Source organism: Crotalus tigris, unplaced genomic scaffold, assembly GCF_016545835.1.
Source record: "Crotalus tigris isolate CLP2741 ecotype Arizona unplaced genomic scaffold, ASM1654583v1 scf7180000018862.1388955, whole genome shotgun sequence".
In the NCBI taxonomy this organism is placed as follows: Eukaryota; Metazoa; Chordata; class Lepidosauria; order Squamata; family Viperidae; genus Crotalus; species Crotalus tigris.
In genome coordinates, this window is record NW_024097242.1 from 1,074,135 (window position 1) to 1,088,734 (window position 14,600).

General features: G+C 34.3%; 1 protein-coding gene across 4 annotated transcripts in view; it reads right to left on the bottom strand.

Annotated features, from left to right (window-relative positions):
- Positions 1-14,600, bottom strand: part of FOCAD (focadhesin) — a 150,702-nt gene that overhangs the window by 61,224 nt on the left and 74,878 nt on the right. For all 4 annotated transcript variants that reach the window (XM_039357061.1, XM_039357059.1, XM_039357060.1 and 1 more), the window contains 3 exons: positions 5,476-5,610; positions 1,722-1,772; positions 927-1,010 (listed from right to left, as the gene is read on the bottom strand). In XM_039357061.1, coding sequence (XP_039212995.1) covers positions 927-1,010; positions 1,722-1,772; positions 5,476-5,610 — 270 coding nt within the window. The remainder of the gene's footprint in view (positions 1-926; positions 1,011-1,721; positions 1,773-5,475; positions 5,611-14,600) is intronic.

Genomic DNA, 14,600 nt, shown 5'->3' on the forward strand with positions numbered 1-14,600 from the left:
TGCTATTCTTTCGCTTTTATGCTCTGAGCTGCCTAAAGTCAATTGGAGTCAAGTGGCCCTAAGTCAAATTGAATAAAATAAATATTGAGGAAAATGTGGGCAAGAGGATGGAAAGGCAGTGTTTGTCTCTCTTCTCTGCTATCTTCATTGTTCCATAGGGTACCCTAACACTCACTAAGACTAAGATTAAAATTAAGACTAAGATTCCAAGGAGTACAAGAGTACCCAGGAACATTTTTAAAGCTAAAAATGATGTACAATATATTTAGGGTCATTCACATTCATATTATAAAAAGAAACCCGCCGTATACGCAGTTGAATATTTATAACCCTCATAATGGGATAATGCCATCGGGATACTTGTGGTTATCAGGTTAGAGTTGCAAGGTTTATTTTTATGTTATTTTCATGCCTGTGTTAACTTTTACCAGAATCACCTTTAGAGTTCCTTTATGGAAATGTTTATTTTATGCACTTGCATACTACGTTTTAAACCACAGAACCGTGTAAATTAGAGGACCCTATAAACATAACATCCATAAATTTGTAATATTGTTTACTATTCCAGTTAGTCATTTAACTTATTGCTGAATTTTATTATACGGCAATTTTAATAATACCATTAACCCAACATATAGGCATTTTTCTATATTAACTAATACTGTACTTTGTTATGTTACATTACATAAAATCAGTATTAATACTCTTTGCTTTCAAACTCCCACTTGCAACAGGTGGAAAGATGTGAGTCCGGGCAACTGGAATATACTGTAATACAGGAGATGGAGTAGCAATTATAGAGCCTTTTCCTATTAAGATCAGATGAATTACTGAATGTTCAAGCAAGGATTGGACACTCTTTCCACACTATTTTGTATTCCTAATGATTACAACACTCACCCATAATTAAAGTAAGAAAGATCTACCTGTTCAGGAAGATGGAGGATGGTGTATTCTTCAGAATGAAATTCAGAGAGAGATTTATATGCAGAGATAGCTACAAGAGAATCCTAAAGAAAAATATTGCCATCACATCACAGCAAATAAGGATGGATAAGGAAAAAAAATACTGTATATTATATATAATACTGTATATCATATATTATGCTAAATGTAGCATTGATTTTCCAAGTGGAGAATGTAGGCCACGTTCTAAATTGTCTTGAACCTTGTGGCTAAAAGCAAATAGTGCACATTAAATATCACATCACCCAAAATTACTAAACAAAAGAAACCTATTTTTTTACAGCACATAAGTTATATTATTCTGCAGTAGTTATACTATAGGAGGACTTTGGAGTAAACATCTGAGATATTATTTAATGGTATGATCAAAAATGTCAAAATATAAATTGACTGCTTTATATCCTGACTGTAAAATGTTTTAGAAATAAAGAATGGTGACTTGCCTGCTACATGTCATACCACCACACAGTTCATTTACTATGATTCTAGTACTCAAGACCTCTCTGTGGTCTTGACGATATGTGGGGATGTTTATCAATGCCATTGATCAATCATAACTGGGCATAAAATAAAGAATTAGGAAGGTATGCAGTGGTTATAGAAAAAAAGATTTTCTTTGTCACATATCCACGATTACGATATGTTATCAAAAAAATGTAGGTTTGGACAGAGAAACTAGGTGCTTAATGCAACACAGAAAATATTTACGCAGGGCCAGTTTTTGGCCAAAGCCAGTTCATTTTCTAGTATCTCACCTTGTTTTGTGTGTGGCTCCATAGGAAACTGACAACTTGAGCTTTAAATTTCTGTAACATCAAATGGGAGAGAGAGAGAGCAAAATCCAATTCAGAAAAGTTTTTTTTATCAAGGAAACATGATAGAAAACTGAGGTAAATAACACATCATAGAATAAACCAAGATAGGAATTTATGGATTAGCAGTTTATTTGAGCTAGTAACAAGGGACTAGTATTTCTAAGTGGCCACTGGAGCCTAATTTAAAATAACAAGAAAGGTTTTGGCAATTTACCTGGCTCCAAAGTGAAGACTAATAGTCCTTATTATACTTACTGAGAAAATTTCAAAGGTTAAAAATTATATTCAAGATCCCATATTCAATGATGTATAATAAAAATGCAAAGCACCATTTCAGGTTGGGAGGGAGGGATTGACCTTTAAGTACTCTTAAAGAGGCAATTCAAAAAAACATTTTCAACGTTACAATTTCAGCCCTGTAAACAGATTTAAATGCTTTTAGAAGCACAGAAGTTACCTATTAAAACATTCTGCTCAGTCTTTCGTTGACAGAATAATTATATTAAATATATGCAACTGCATGTGCAATACGAATAAAAGATACAGCCAAATGACCCTAACAGAACCACCTTTCTGCTCATTAGAGCAAATGGAGGGGGGAATAGGGAAAATATAGCACTAGAATTTATTCAATATTTAATTGGCTTTTTATCAAGCTCTTCGGAATGTATGTTTATGGAGAATTATAACACAGGAGTCCCCAACCTTTTTGGTTCTACGGACCGGCGACAGCAGCTTCCACGATGAAGGGGAATGGTTTCACGCACGCAACCTAAATCCCATGCGTGCATAAATGAAGTTTCACGTGCTTGCCCGCCACTTCAGCAGCTTGGTTCCCAATAGGGCACAGCCAAATAGCAGGCCACAGCCCGGACATATGGGGACTCCTAATATAAGAGACTGCAAAGTAAAGTAGCTGATACAGGACCCAATAAACTTCAATATAAGGATGTAATCATCCTATTTGCTCAGCTTTAAGATAATTTATTTCCTTCATGACAAAACAAAACAAATTGCAGCTTAACTCTATATAGGTAGGCCTCAACTTACAATGGTTCATTTAGTGACCATTCTAAGTTACAGCAGTACTGAAAAAGTGACTTATGACTGTTTTTCACACGACCATTGCAGCGTCCCCATGGTCACATGATCAAAATTAGGATGTTTGGCAACAGGCATGTATTTAGGATGGTTGCAGGACCCTGGGATTGTGTGATCCCATTTTGCAACCTTCTAACAAACAAAGTCAATGGGGAAGCCAGATTCACTTAATAACCAACTTAACAACTGCAGTGATTCACTTAACAACTGTGGCAAGAAAAGTCATAAACGGTGCCTACATTGCAAGAATGGTTTTTTAAAGTTTCTTATTTGGCGGAAATGGCAAAGATTTCGGCTTTCTTGAAAGATCAATCGCAGGAGAAGTATCTCCTGGTATGGAAAAGATGGATAGATTTCATACAATATAAGTTGGATATAAAAAAATATTACTTAGTTTTTGAATAATTTATAGTTAAAGTTTAAGATATTTCTTAGATATTTTCTTTTATTTTTATTTATTTTTATTTTTTCTTTTTCTGTTTTTTCTTTTCTTTCTTCTTGTATTTTTTATATACTGTTGTTAATCATTTTATAATTTGTTTAATTAACGTATTTAGATTTGTTTATGGTTTATAAGTGTTTCAAGATTTTTTAAATTTTTTTTTTTAATTAAGCCTGTATTCAGCTCTGGGAAGATTGGGGGAGGGTAGGGGAGGGGTGGGAGGGTGTGGGGGAGAGGAATCTTTTCTTTTTGTAAAACCTAAAAATTTTCAATAAAAAAAAAAAAGAAAAGTCATAAACGGGGAAAAAGTTATTTAACAGTCTTGTTTAGCAGCAGAAATGTTGGGCTCAATTGTGGTTATAAGTCGAGGATTATCTGTATATAGGTTAAGTGTATGTTCATAGACTAGGAAAACTACTCTGATTTTATAATAGTTAATTCAATTAAATATCTATCTAAGAGACAGTTGCTATTAAAAAAGTCAAATTTTATATAGACGTCTAAAATGGAATTTGTATTTTTCATAATTCTTTCACATTAGATTGGCATTTTATGAAATAAATTGAATACCTTACTGCCACTTTTACAAGATTTGGTTCAATTGTAAAGCATTAGTACAATTTTGCTCATTTACTTTAAAAAATGCAGGCAGGAGAAATGCAGAAAAGCACCACCCAAATGATTACAGTGTTGTACAAATTCCCCAGTTACAAAAGGTTAAATTATTTGGAGGTTTTCACCACCTCAAGAAGGAAATAGCATGCATAGCAAAATGAACATTTGGAATCTGTTAGACATTTAACAGTCAAATTCGTACAGAATACAGTTATCCACCTAGCTATTTGCAGTTTATTTATAAAATGCAGTATGCTTTTGAATACTAGTTGCTAGGCAACATAAGGAGAGAGTGCTAATACATTCATTTTGCATCTATGAAAGTATCTAGGATGGCTTCTTTAAAATAAAATGCTGAGCTAGATAAGCTTTTGGTCTAATCTGGCGTAGTTTATTTACTTGTGGCAAACAAAACTATTTAAAATTAAAGTAATTTTCAACTGGTTATATATTCCAGCCAATGAGAAAACTAAGGGCAAATGCCTATTTAGATTGATTCTTCCTGAAAATGATTCCTTTTTAATAACTTATTAAGAAATCCTCAATAGTTCCACAAAAGTGCCAGACTTTCAACTTTAACAAAATGATCATAAAAAACCTTCAGCTCGTCACAGTCCATTCTAGTTTTAATCACTGCTCAGCCATGAAATGATAGCAGATATATAGGTACTCCTTGACTTACAACGGTTTGTTTAGTGACCAAAGTTACAACAGCACTGAAAAAGTGTCCTATGACTATTTTTCATACTTAGGACCATTGCAGCATCCCCTTGGTCACGTGATCAAAATTTAGACGCTTGGCAACTGACTCATATTTATGACAGTTGCAGCGTCCCAAGGTCATGTGATCCCCTTTTGCGACCTTCTGACAAGCAAAGTCAATGGGGAAGTCAGATTCTCATTAACAACCATGTTACTAACTTAGCAACTGCAGTGGTTCACTGCGGAAAAAAAATGTGATAAAAAATTTGGGGCAAAACCTCTCTTAACAACTGTCTTGCTTGGCAACAGAAAGTTTGGGCTCAATTATGGTCGTAAATCAAGAATACCTGTAAACATTAGCTCTGGCCCTGAGTAATTTCTATGATTGATCTGACCCTATTCTCAACTCTCCAATGTATTTAATGCATCTTACTTAAAAGTAAAGATAAAGTCTCCTTTAGAGAACTGGCAACAAAACAATTAGTTTGCCACTGCCTTCTGCTGGAATATTTCTTAACCTTGCCTAGGGCACGAGAACGCTGTGCTATCCAAATACTAATGAGGTCCAATCCTGCTTAGCTTTTTTGAAGGACACCAAGGTTGATCGTTATCTGCTACTCTATAAAAATAAAAATCCTTCAAAAGTTGAAGGAAAAACAGCAAAGAAAATCTGGCTCTACACTTTCCAATAATGTCATTAGAACGCCGCCTCGGCTCTGCAGTTCGGTTGCCTTCGCTTGTGTTCATAAACAATCTTCAAGGAAGTATTAAAACTTGACTGGCTTATTTAAAATGGTGGATTAAAAAAAAAATAGGCCAGTATGAGACACATACCTCATATTCACTCGAATTCACCATTAATGAAGGGACAAGAGAGAACAGTTCATTGAGTGTTTTTAAAATAAGTGGCCGGGTATCACAGCTCAGTTTCGGTGAGAGTGCATCCCATGTAGAACGAATGCAAACAACCTGGAATAAAGAAACAAAAGTCTCTGTGTGTGTGTTTAAAATGTGTTTAAAGAGATATAATATATGGATTAGAAATAGCACTTACAAATTACATCTTGTAGGCTCTCATTGTAAATCAGATGTGCCATGTTTCAGATAGAAACTCAATTATTATTAGGCGACTAAAATTTAACCAAAATTAAGTACATTTTATACTGATGATATTTACCATAGATATAATAAAGGTATTAATGGAATCCAGATCTTTTTAGCTTCAACAGACTGGCTGGATCCAATGTCTTGGGATTGAAAAGCATAAATGACATGCATATACACCATCATACAATTCCCTTTTGATTTAAGCAACATTACACAAAACACAAGTAAAAACAGTAAGCAAAAGAAATTAAAGGCACCAAATAAGAAAAACGAACACAGCCAGAACTAGTTTACATCAAAGCACTCACTCAGTGGTGGAATTCAGCCGGTTCGCACCACTTCGGAGAACTGGTAGCTAATTTTTGTTGCCCAGGCCTAGAATGGACTTCCAGAAGCGGCATCCACACAGAGAACCAGTTGTTCACATATTTGAATCCCACCACTGCACTCACTCCATACTTTTCATACTTTTTTTATTTTGTAAACCATACTTTCCTTCCAGCCCATACATTGCCTTTGCTTTGTTAACATTCTCATCTCTCTCTTTTTCAGGATTTCATCAACTACCACAAATTGCCCGGTTTTCCCATCCTCTCAATTCATTCATCCTTTTTTCATATTTGTTTCACAGTTTGATCCTCAATAATTCTATAGACCAACCCAACATTTTTTTCCCTTGCTGATTAGTCATTTTTATATCCATATTCACTCAGGCCCCATTCTTGACTGTACTTCTTCTTTTCCACATTAAATATCTATCTCCTATTGAGTTGAACTTTCTTTTTATTTCTCCTGATATACAGTATAACTCTCCCTCCCATGTGAGTAAAGTGGCCAGAGCATATTGTTTATACAGAGTTTTGCTCCTTTTGATAATCATTTATACTTTCCATTAACTCCATATTGTGACACACAGTAAAATAATTATTTTATATATTCCAGGCATAAAATTTCCTTATGTCCAGTTTCCATTCATGCTATTAATCTAATTTATAATACTTTTTTAAACAGGACTCGTTTTTTTCCACTTTCTGAAGTTGTTATGCTTTTAGTTTCTTTCAAATCTGACCACCTTTATTAATCTCTATTACTTCTTTCTCTTTCATTTTCCTTCCTTCCTTCTTCTCTTTTTTCTTGTTAATTGTGTTCTGTTTTATTTATTCCTCTTACATTCTAATATGTTATGGTCATCATAGATGAGCCCACAGATCCTGACACATCCTTTGCTCCTCATATCTGTGATCAACTTGAGGCCAAAGTTAGAAAGGTGTAGACAAGGTGACCAGCTTTAGCCACTCCTATGCCATATGGAATATTCCCTGCTAATGGTAAATGCAATACTAGTCTGTTTGGGTGCATTTTGGCTAGCATACCATATGCACAATCAAAATCCATTTTTCTCAGGCATGTTCACATCATTCTCTGAATGGATATCTAATATAGTTATTGTCCTGCAAGACAATATACTGTTGCCTAAATCCCAATAACTAGAAGGGATAAGCAATGTAGCAATATACTCTTAGGCAGCCTTTTCTAAAGAAGAATTCTCAAATAATTATCATAAATTTGTCATATTTATTCATAGCTAGAAATTAGCCCTTGCCGGATCACTGTTAGGTACAAAATCTCTTTATGTAAATAGGATAAGAAAAGATCCATCAACAAAACAGCAAAATCTGGCTCATATACAGTATAAAATCAGTTTTGATGAAATAGTTTTTTATAGTTGAAAATACCAATTTACCATTAAGAGAAGAATATCTGAAAAAGTTCTAGTCAGAACTACAATTTATTAACATTTCCTTAAAAGCAATAATATTAACAGTAAAAAAGGTGAATCAGGTCTGAAATTGTTTTCATCGCACATATTACCAAAACAGAGATTTCGGCAAAAACCTCTGAACAAAGTGAGCACCATCTGTCATTGGAGGTAAGGTTCTAAAGAAGCAGTTTTAGAAAAACTCAAAAGATTTGAATAAATATACCTCTAATCAACAAACTTACAAATAACAGAGGTATGCTAATGTGTTCTCCCCATTTGTGCATAAATGAATGGAGCTGTATATTCACTCATGGCAAAATTTATTACGTTTAGGCAGTCTAATTGTACTCATTACTAATTACCTGACCATTATTGACCCAGGACAAGCTACTACAATAAAAGTTGCTTCTGCTTCAACATTTTACCATGTCAGAATTCCCTATGGAATTTGCAGCCTTTAAATCCATACATTTTCAAAACTCCATATTTTGATTTAAAAGATTTTTTTTAAAAGAAATATGCTACCATTTTATAATGACAGTGGTTTTTCAGTCTAACAAAACTGTAACTTGTGTCCATGCATGCGCCTACTTGCTTCAAAATTATAGCTTAATAAGTCAATGCTGAAGCAGTTTGTTTTCTAGATGAGCCCCCAGAGTGCTATATGAATGAAATTCAAGAAAAGCAATAATTTAGAGAGGTGTAATGCACATTTAGACTAGGCAATGTATTACTAGATGTCAAGGTGGTATTAATACCATTTATTAAGTCAACTGATTTTTAAACACAGAAATCTCAGCTCAAGTCAGTAAACACAAAAATATATATCCATCTACTGCCCAATAGAATTTATTATATGGTCAGGACTGAAGAAGCCATGAAACAAAAATTAATGTGCAATCTTGGGAACAATAGATTTTATTTTTGAGGAATGCTGTGTATGAATAAAATACATTATCTCAGAAAAATGGGGCAAGTTTTAAAAGTACTGTATTTCATGATCTATAACAGGTGTCTCCTTTTTATTTTTAGTATGAAATTCAGCCAAGGACAACATACACTCTTTACTATATCTAAGTACTTCCTTAGATATGATTTCAAAGGATAAGACATTTTAAAATTTTGATTAGAGAAAGGCATCAACAGAGAAAAGATTTCAGCTTGAGCTATTCCAACTGTATTGTCAACATCCTTACTAACCAGGAAATCCAGAAGCTGTAGTTCTTACAAATCTGAAGAGCATCAGAGTGGATAAAACTGCAATTCAACATAGATGGCAAGGTAACATATAGAGGAAATAAGGACATTAAGAGCTGATTCCAAAAGGTAATGTATTGTAAAAATGATCATTTCAGTTTATGGTTTTACTAAGAAACGTAATGTTATAGGCTAAGCTGCTAAGCAGTTTTACTTCATTTCTTTCCTCAATGTGTACACTTTGATCAAGCTAAAGAGTGTTTTTTTAAACAAAAAAATCAGCAATATAGCAGCAGTCCCACTTCAATACTGATGTTTCCCCATTGCCTCCCCATAAGAATGTGATTGTTAATGTATAATTTCTTGTTATTTCGTTACTAGAATTAAAACTTTTTATTACAAAGGCATCATAGCAGCATCAGCTGAGAGTCAGTTCTATTTAGTTGTTAAATGCTGGCCTAAAAAGCAGGATATTATGAGTTTTAGGCCTCTCATAGGCATGAAAGCTAGGTGAGTGGCTTAGGGCTTGTTACTTTCTCTCAGTCCAACCTACCTCACAGGGTTGTGTTGTGGAGAAAGGAAGAGGCAGAAGTATTAAGTATGCTCACTGCCTTGAGTGATATATGTAAAAAAAACCATGATAAAAATCTAATAATAATAAAACTGTAAATAGAGTAAATATTAACAGTACTTTTTTCCAAAAATTTATTCCATACTAAAAGTTTCTGAAATTTTCAAGAAACATGTGTTTCGTAAGTTGTCTAATATATCCTTCATCCTTTAGGCCACCTGGATAAATTCTAAGTCTAAGAACATAACTGGAAGAAATGGATCAAGTAACCAATAATTTACATTTTTGGGCATTGAAGCTGCTTTCTCCTTTACTTTCCCCCATAAGGCATTCTCCAAGGCTGGAAGGCCCTCTTCCCTTCCCCCCCATCTCTGCAGGGAATAAACCATTGTAATGAAGACTTCAATGGATTTCCCTGGGGTCAGTCCATGCACAGAAATGCATAAAAGTTCCCTTCAGGAATTTCAACTTTTCAGACATTGTTATCATATCTGCAGGTTTCTACCAGTTGCCTGCAATTATCATGAATCATTCAAGTCTACGCTGTAATGGCAGCAGAAATATTGACAGACAAGTAAAATTGGCTAGGAAAAAAAAATATATCCTTCCAAAAATTAAAAGAGCAAGGTGATACTAAGGGGAAGAAGACAAAGTAGTGTCTAAATTAGGGTTACACATCTGGTTTATATTCAAAATCAAGGAAGTAGATGCCAAAAACAGTGTCATAATATATACAAAATTGTAAAAAAAAAAAAAAAAAAAAGCTGCAGTTGCCTCTGCCAAATGGGAGAATCAAATATCTATATGGGCAGATAAATGAGTTAACATTGTCCCTGGGATACTCATTTTGAAAAGATAATGAGTTAATGAAATCACTATAGCAATATTTTATATTAGAAAAAAAAATCAAAACGCTGGGCATCAGAATTAAACAGCCATTTTGGCAGCTGTAGAAAGACTTTAGGGGTACCATTTCATAATCAGTAACGATAAAGCTCTTAAGAACTCCTATTTAGTTAAGTCCTTTTAACGAACAGATGGATCCATGAAGACAATTCCAGTGTAACTCATGTTGACAGCTACTGAAACTTAATCTGATTATATGTTGAGTGAAAATGACACTTCTCCACCTCCACTTTAGAAAACATTGATCTCAATAACCAGACAAAACAATTCATGTGGAGAATGTATATAGGCAAAAGAGAATTTTTTTAAAAAAATCCTGAAATTGGGAAAAATTGTAAATATTTATTTACAAACTAACTGGAAAAAATATTAATCAATGTATTGTACCATAACAAAAATAAATGGAAAGAATAGTAAATCACTGTGTGTTTTAGTTTAAAATGATACCAACTGCCTTTATGTTGCAAAAAAAATCATTAAGAAATTATTAAACTAGATACATTCTTATAAATGACTATTATCTTAGAAACATGTCATTTAAGATCGTAAACTCTATTTTAATTTACATCAAGGTCCAAAACATGTCCAATGAGATGATGGCAACACATTGACACTGATCAAGTCTACAAGAGCAGATCTTAGCATTAGTCACAAGTAAGTAAATATTTTACCTTTGTTAGCAGCATTAGGCTTTCAATTCCATATTGACTCACCTGGGAATAATTTTGTCACAGCCCCAGAAATTCCTACTTAATATGAATTCCTATATGGAGGAATTACCAACATTAATTTTGCAAAATAGTTACACTTTTTTGATGCTATTGGAAAGCACACAAACTAAAATTCGCCAAAAATGTCTGTAAAAGAGTATGCTTGTGTGTGTGTGTGTGTGTGTGTATGTGTGTGTGCATATGTGTATAGTATATACACAGAAGCCAACCTTGGGTTACTCACAGTTATTCTGCAACATTTTCAGTTATCTACTTCATAAGTCATGTTACAATCCAACAGAGAAATGCCAATATTCTTGAAACTCTCATTTCTCTTCTTCTCCTCAGCCCCCATGTCTTAGATTGTTAAACAATGTATTGTTTAAAAAAGCCACTTTAATAATAGGTCTACCCAGAAAGTAAGACTGAAAAATTCATGTTTAATCTACAAACCTGATATGAAAAAAAATGCAAATTTCTTGGCTCAGAAAAGACTTTGTCTTAAAAAAATTAATAAAGCAGAAAGTCCAATATTAATTTGGATACAGAAGTGGGAGAGGAAGGAACATAAGGAAAAAAATCTTATATAGAGCCCATTCATATTACAAAAAAAATAACGCACTGAATATTTTTATTGATTCAATGGTTTTTTTTAAAAAAAAAACTTTGGTAAATATTCTTAAATTAAGGTCTGAGAGCCAGTTGGTGTGATGGTCAAGACATCAGGCTAAAAAAATCTAATCCCAATTTAGGCATAAAGCCAATGAGTGACCTTGGGCCAGTATATCAGCCCTAAGAAAATGACAATGGCAAACCACTTTTGAAAAACCTGGCCAAAAAAAACCCCTGTAGGACTTGTCCAGGTAATCACCAGGAATCAAGTGACTAAAACAGAAGTAGTAAATCTATGTGCTACAGTGCAACTTCTATCAAACTTAACCAGCATTGTTAATAATCTGAGATGACAGAAGTTGTACAGGTAGTCCTCAACTTATAATCAGTTGTTTAGCTACTATTCAAAGTTACAATACCTTGGAAAGGGTGCTTTACTATTGATAAAGCACTTCTGGCCTTCGTAACAGTTCACACTGCACCCTCCATAATTACATAATCGTGATTTGGGTGGTTGGCAACTCTTTGCCAAGTGTTCCGCAACCATGTGATCACCCTTTGCAATCTTCTTTGCTGAAGGGAAGGGAAGATTGCAAGATGCTGCCACCTGCCAAAAGATTACCCATCCCCTCCATGTTGGGGGGGGGGAGAGAGAGAAGCAGACAAACTTCATTGGGTTACAGAGAGAAAGCTTGGATTTTCAGGCTCCCCAATTCCTCTCTCCAGCTCACCACACAAATTCCCTTCTGTGCCCAGAGGGAAGCTGCCTGCCCTCCTTCAGAAAGTAGCTCTTTTGCTCTGTCTGTCTAAATGACCACAATTAGGAAAGCTGGGATTGCAGTTGTTATGATCAATTTTAAAAGGATCTACTCTGGTCCTAAGCATTTAAAAATGTTATGATTGTAGAATCTGTCACCGTCTGGGCTTTAGACTTTCTTCTTTTCAATCCTGTCAGATTCTTGGAGACTGCCTGGACAAGTCCCTGCAGTTTCCTAGACAAGATTTTTCAGAAGTGGTTTGCTATTGCGCCTTCCTAGGGCAAAGAAAAAGTGACTGGCTCAAGTCATTCAGCTGGCTTTGTGCTCAAAAAAAAAAAAAAATTCACAGTCGCGCGGTTTCTAGCTTTAACCATTATACCAGGGGTAGGCAACCTTGGCTGTTTTATGACTCGTGGACTTCAACTCCCAGAATTCCTGAGCCAGCATGGCTGGCTCAGGAATTCTAGGAGTTGAAGTCCACGAGTCATAAAAGAGCCAAGGTTGCCTACCCCTGCATTACCAAACTGGCTCTGATTTTTAAGACTACCGGTCCTTAAGTGTTGCTTTTGACCAACTAAATATGTAATAGACAGCATTGTTTTCTTTCATCTGCCTGAGATCCTTTGAAATAAGTTTGTATACAATGATGTCTTTCTATGACCCTTTAATCTTTCTTCTTTTTGCTTCCTTCAGGATAAATATAATAGTTCCTTCTGACTGTTCTCCCATCTGTCTTTCAAACACCTCAGTATCATAAGCTGCTCTCTGAATACTTTCCAATATACTGATTTACTATGGGAAGAAATGCCTATGATGTTCCTCACATCAGAATAATTATATAAAGGGAGGACTTAAGTAAGACTTAATTCATATGTGTGCTAACCATCATCATTAAAAAGATATACCACTCTTACATAGAAGTTGAAAACGGAATAATTGCCTTAAAATTGAGGATAAGAAAGTGAGTTTGATTGTTCGTTGAGGAGTTATGGTATTAAATTGGAATATTCATTTAGATTGCAACATCTAATCAAATAATCCCTATCTAAAAATATTGATCTTTTTCAAAATAATAAATGTATCCACAAAACACTACACTCAATGATGGCTTTCAGAGGGACTGTATTCTCTAGGGCACAGATGCACAATCAGCAGGTTAGCACCACATCTAGCCAGCTATCTAAATTGTCCTGTTGAACTGCATCATTTAATGTGATAACATAGTACATTATTAAACACCTACTGCATGTACTTATTATAATTAAATTTATAATATTGTAAAATGTATTAAATTAATTCTTAATGCAGTTTAATTTTCAAAGAATTTTTAATTTTAAACAAATTTAAGTTTTCTCCAGCATACGGTCTCAAAGCTTTAAATTGACCCCTAAAAAGGTTATTCATCTAGAGCACTCCTGCTCTGGAAAGCATCAAGTTGAAGAAACTTCCTCCAGAATAATTTCCCAGTCTACTAACTGTAATAAAATCATCCTAGTTAAACAATGGCATAAATGTTACTCTACAAAGTTCCTCAGTTTTACATGTTTATAGTTAAAAACATGCACCGTAGTTATGGTCTTATCACAGAGCAACTTTAAGTGTGACATCTGGCTGCTGGCCCCCAGTGTCCTCTAAGTTGAAACACCATAAAAAAAGATTAATGCTTTTTTTTAAAAAAAATCAAAACCTAAATCAAGACAGATATTCACCAAGATAGCATAATAGCATTGATTATCATACTTTGAGTCACGGTATTATTTCCAGCTCAGTGGGGTTCATTCACCAATCGTGATTTGCAGCCAGTCAGCCAGGCTTCTCTGCTGGTGGTTGGGCTCCCCTTGTTCATAACAGACAAAGTCAAAATTTCCCTAGCCTTCAAAGCTACTGATCTTTTCCAAATGCCCTTGGAATTTTGTGGCAATACAGTAAATCAATGAAAAAAGAAAGAAAAGAAAAGAAAGAATCTCAGATTAGCTGAGATACTAATAATCAGGTTGTCAAAAGCATAGTATATCCTCATTCAAGTTATAGGATATATTCTGAAAAGTATACCCATTTATCTGATTTCCATAGGAAAGAAAACATATAACTTAAATTCTGCATGCTGTAAAGATAAAATGTGTTAGGTATAAATGCTTTATTATCTTATACTGATGACTTTGAGCTATAACATAAAGTTGAATTTAGAGCTGTGGAGTCTCTCCTAGACATTTTTATTTTATACAAAGAATATTACAGGTAGACCTTGGCATATGACATTGGTTGTAAATCATTGCGATCATAAGGCACCATGTGATAAATTCAATTTTACAACCATTTTTATTAAGGTCATAAAG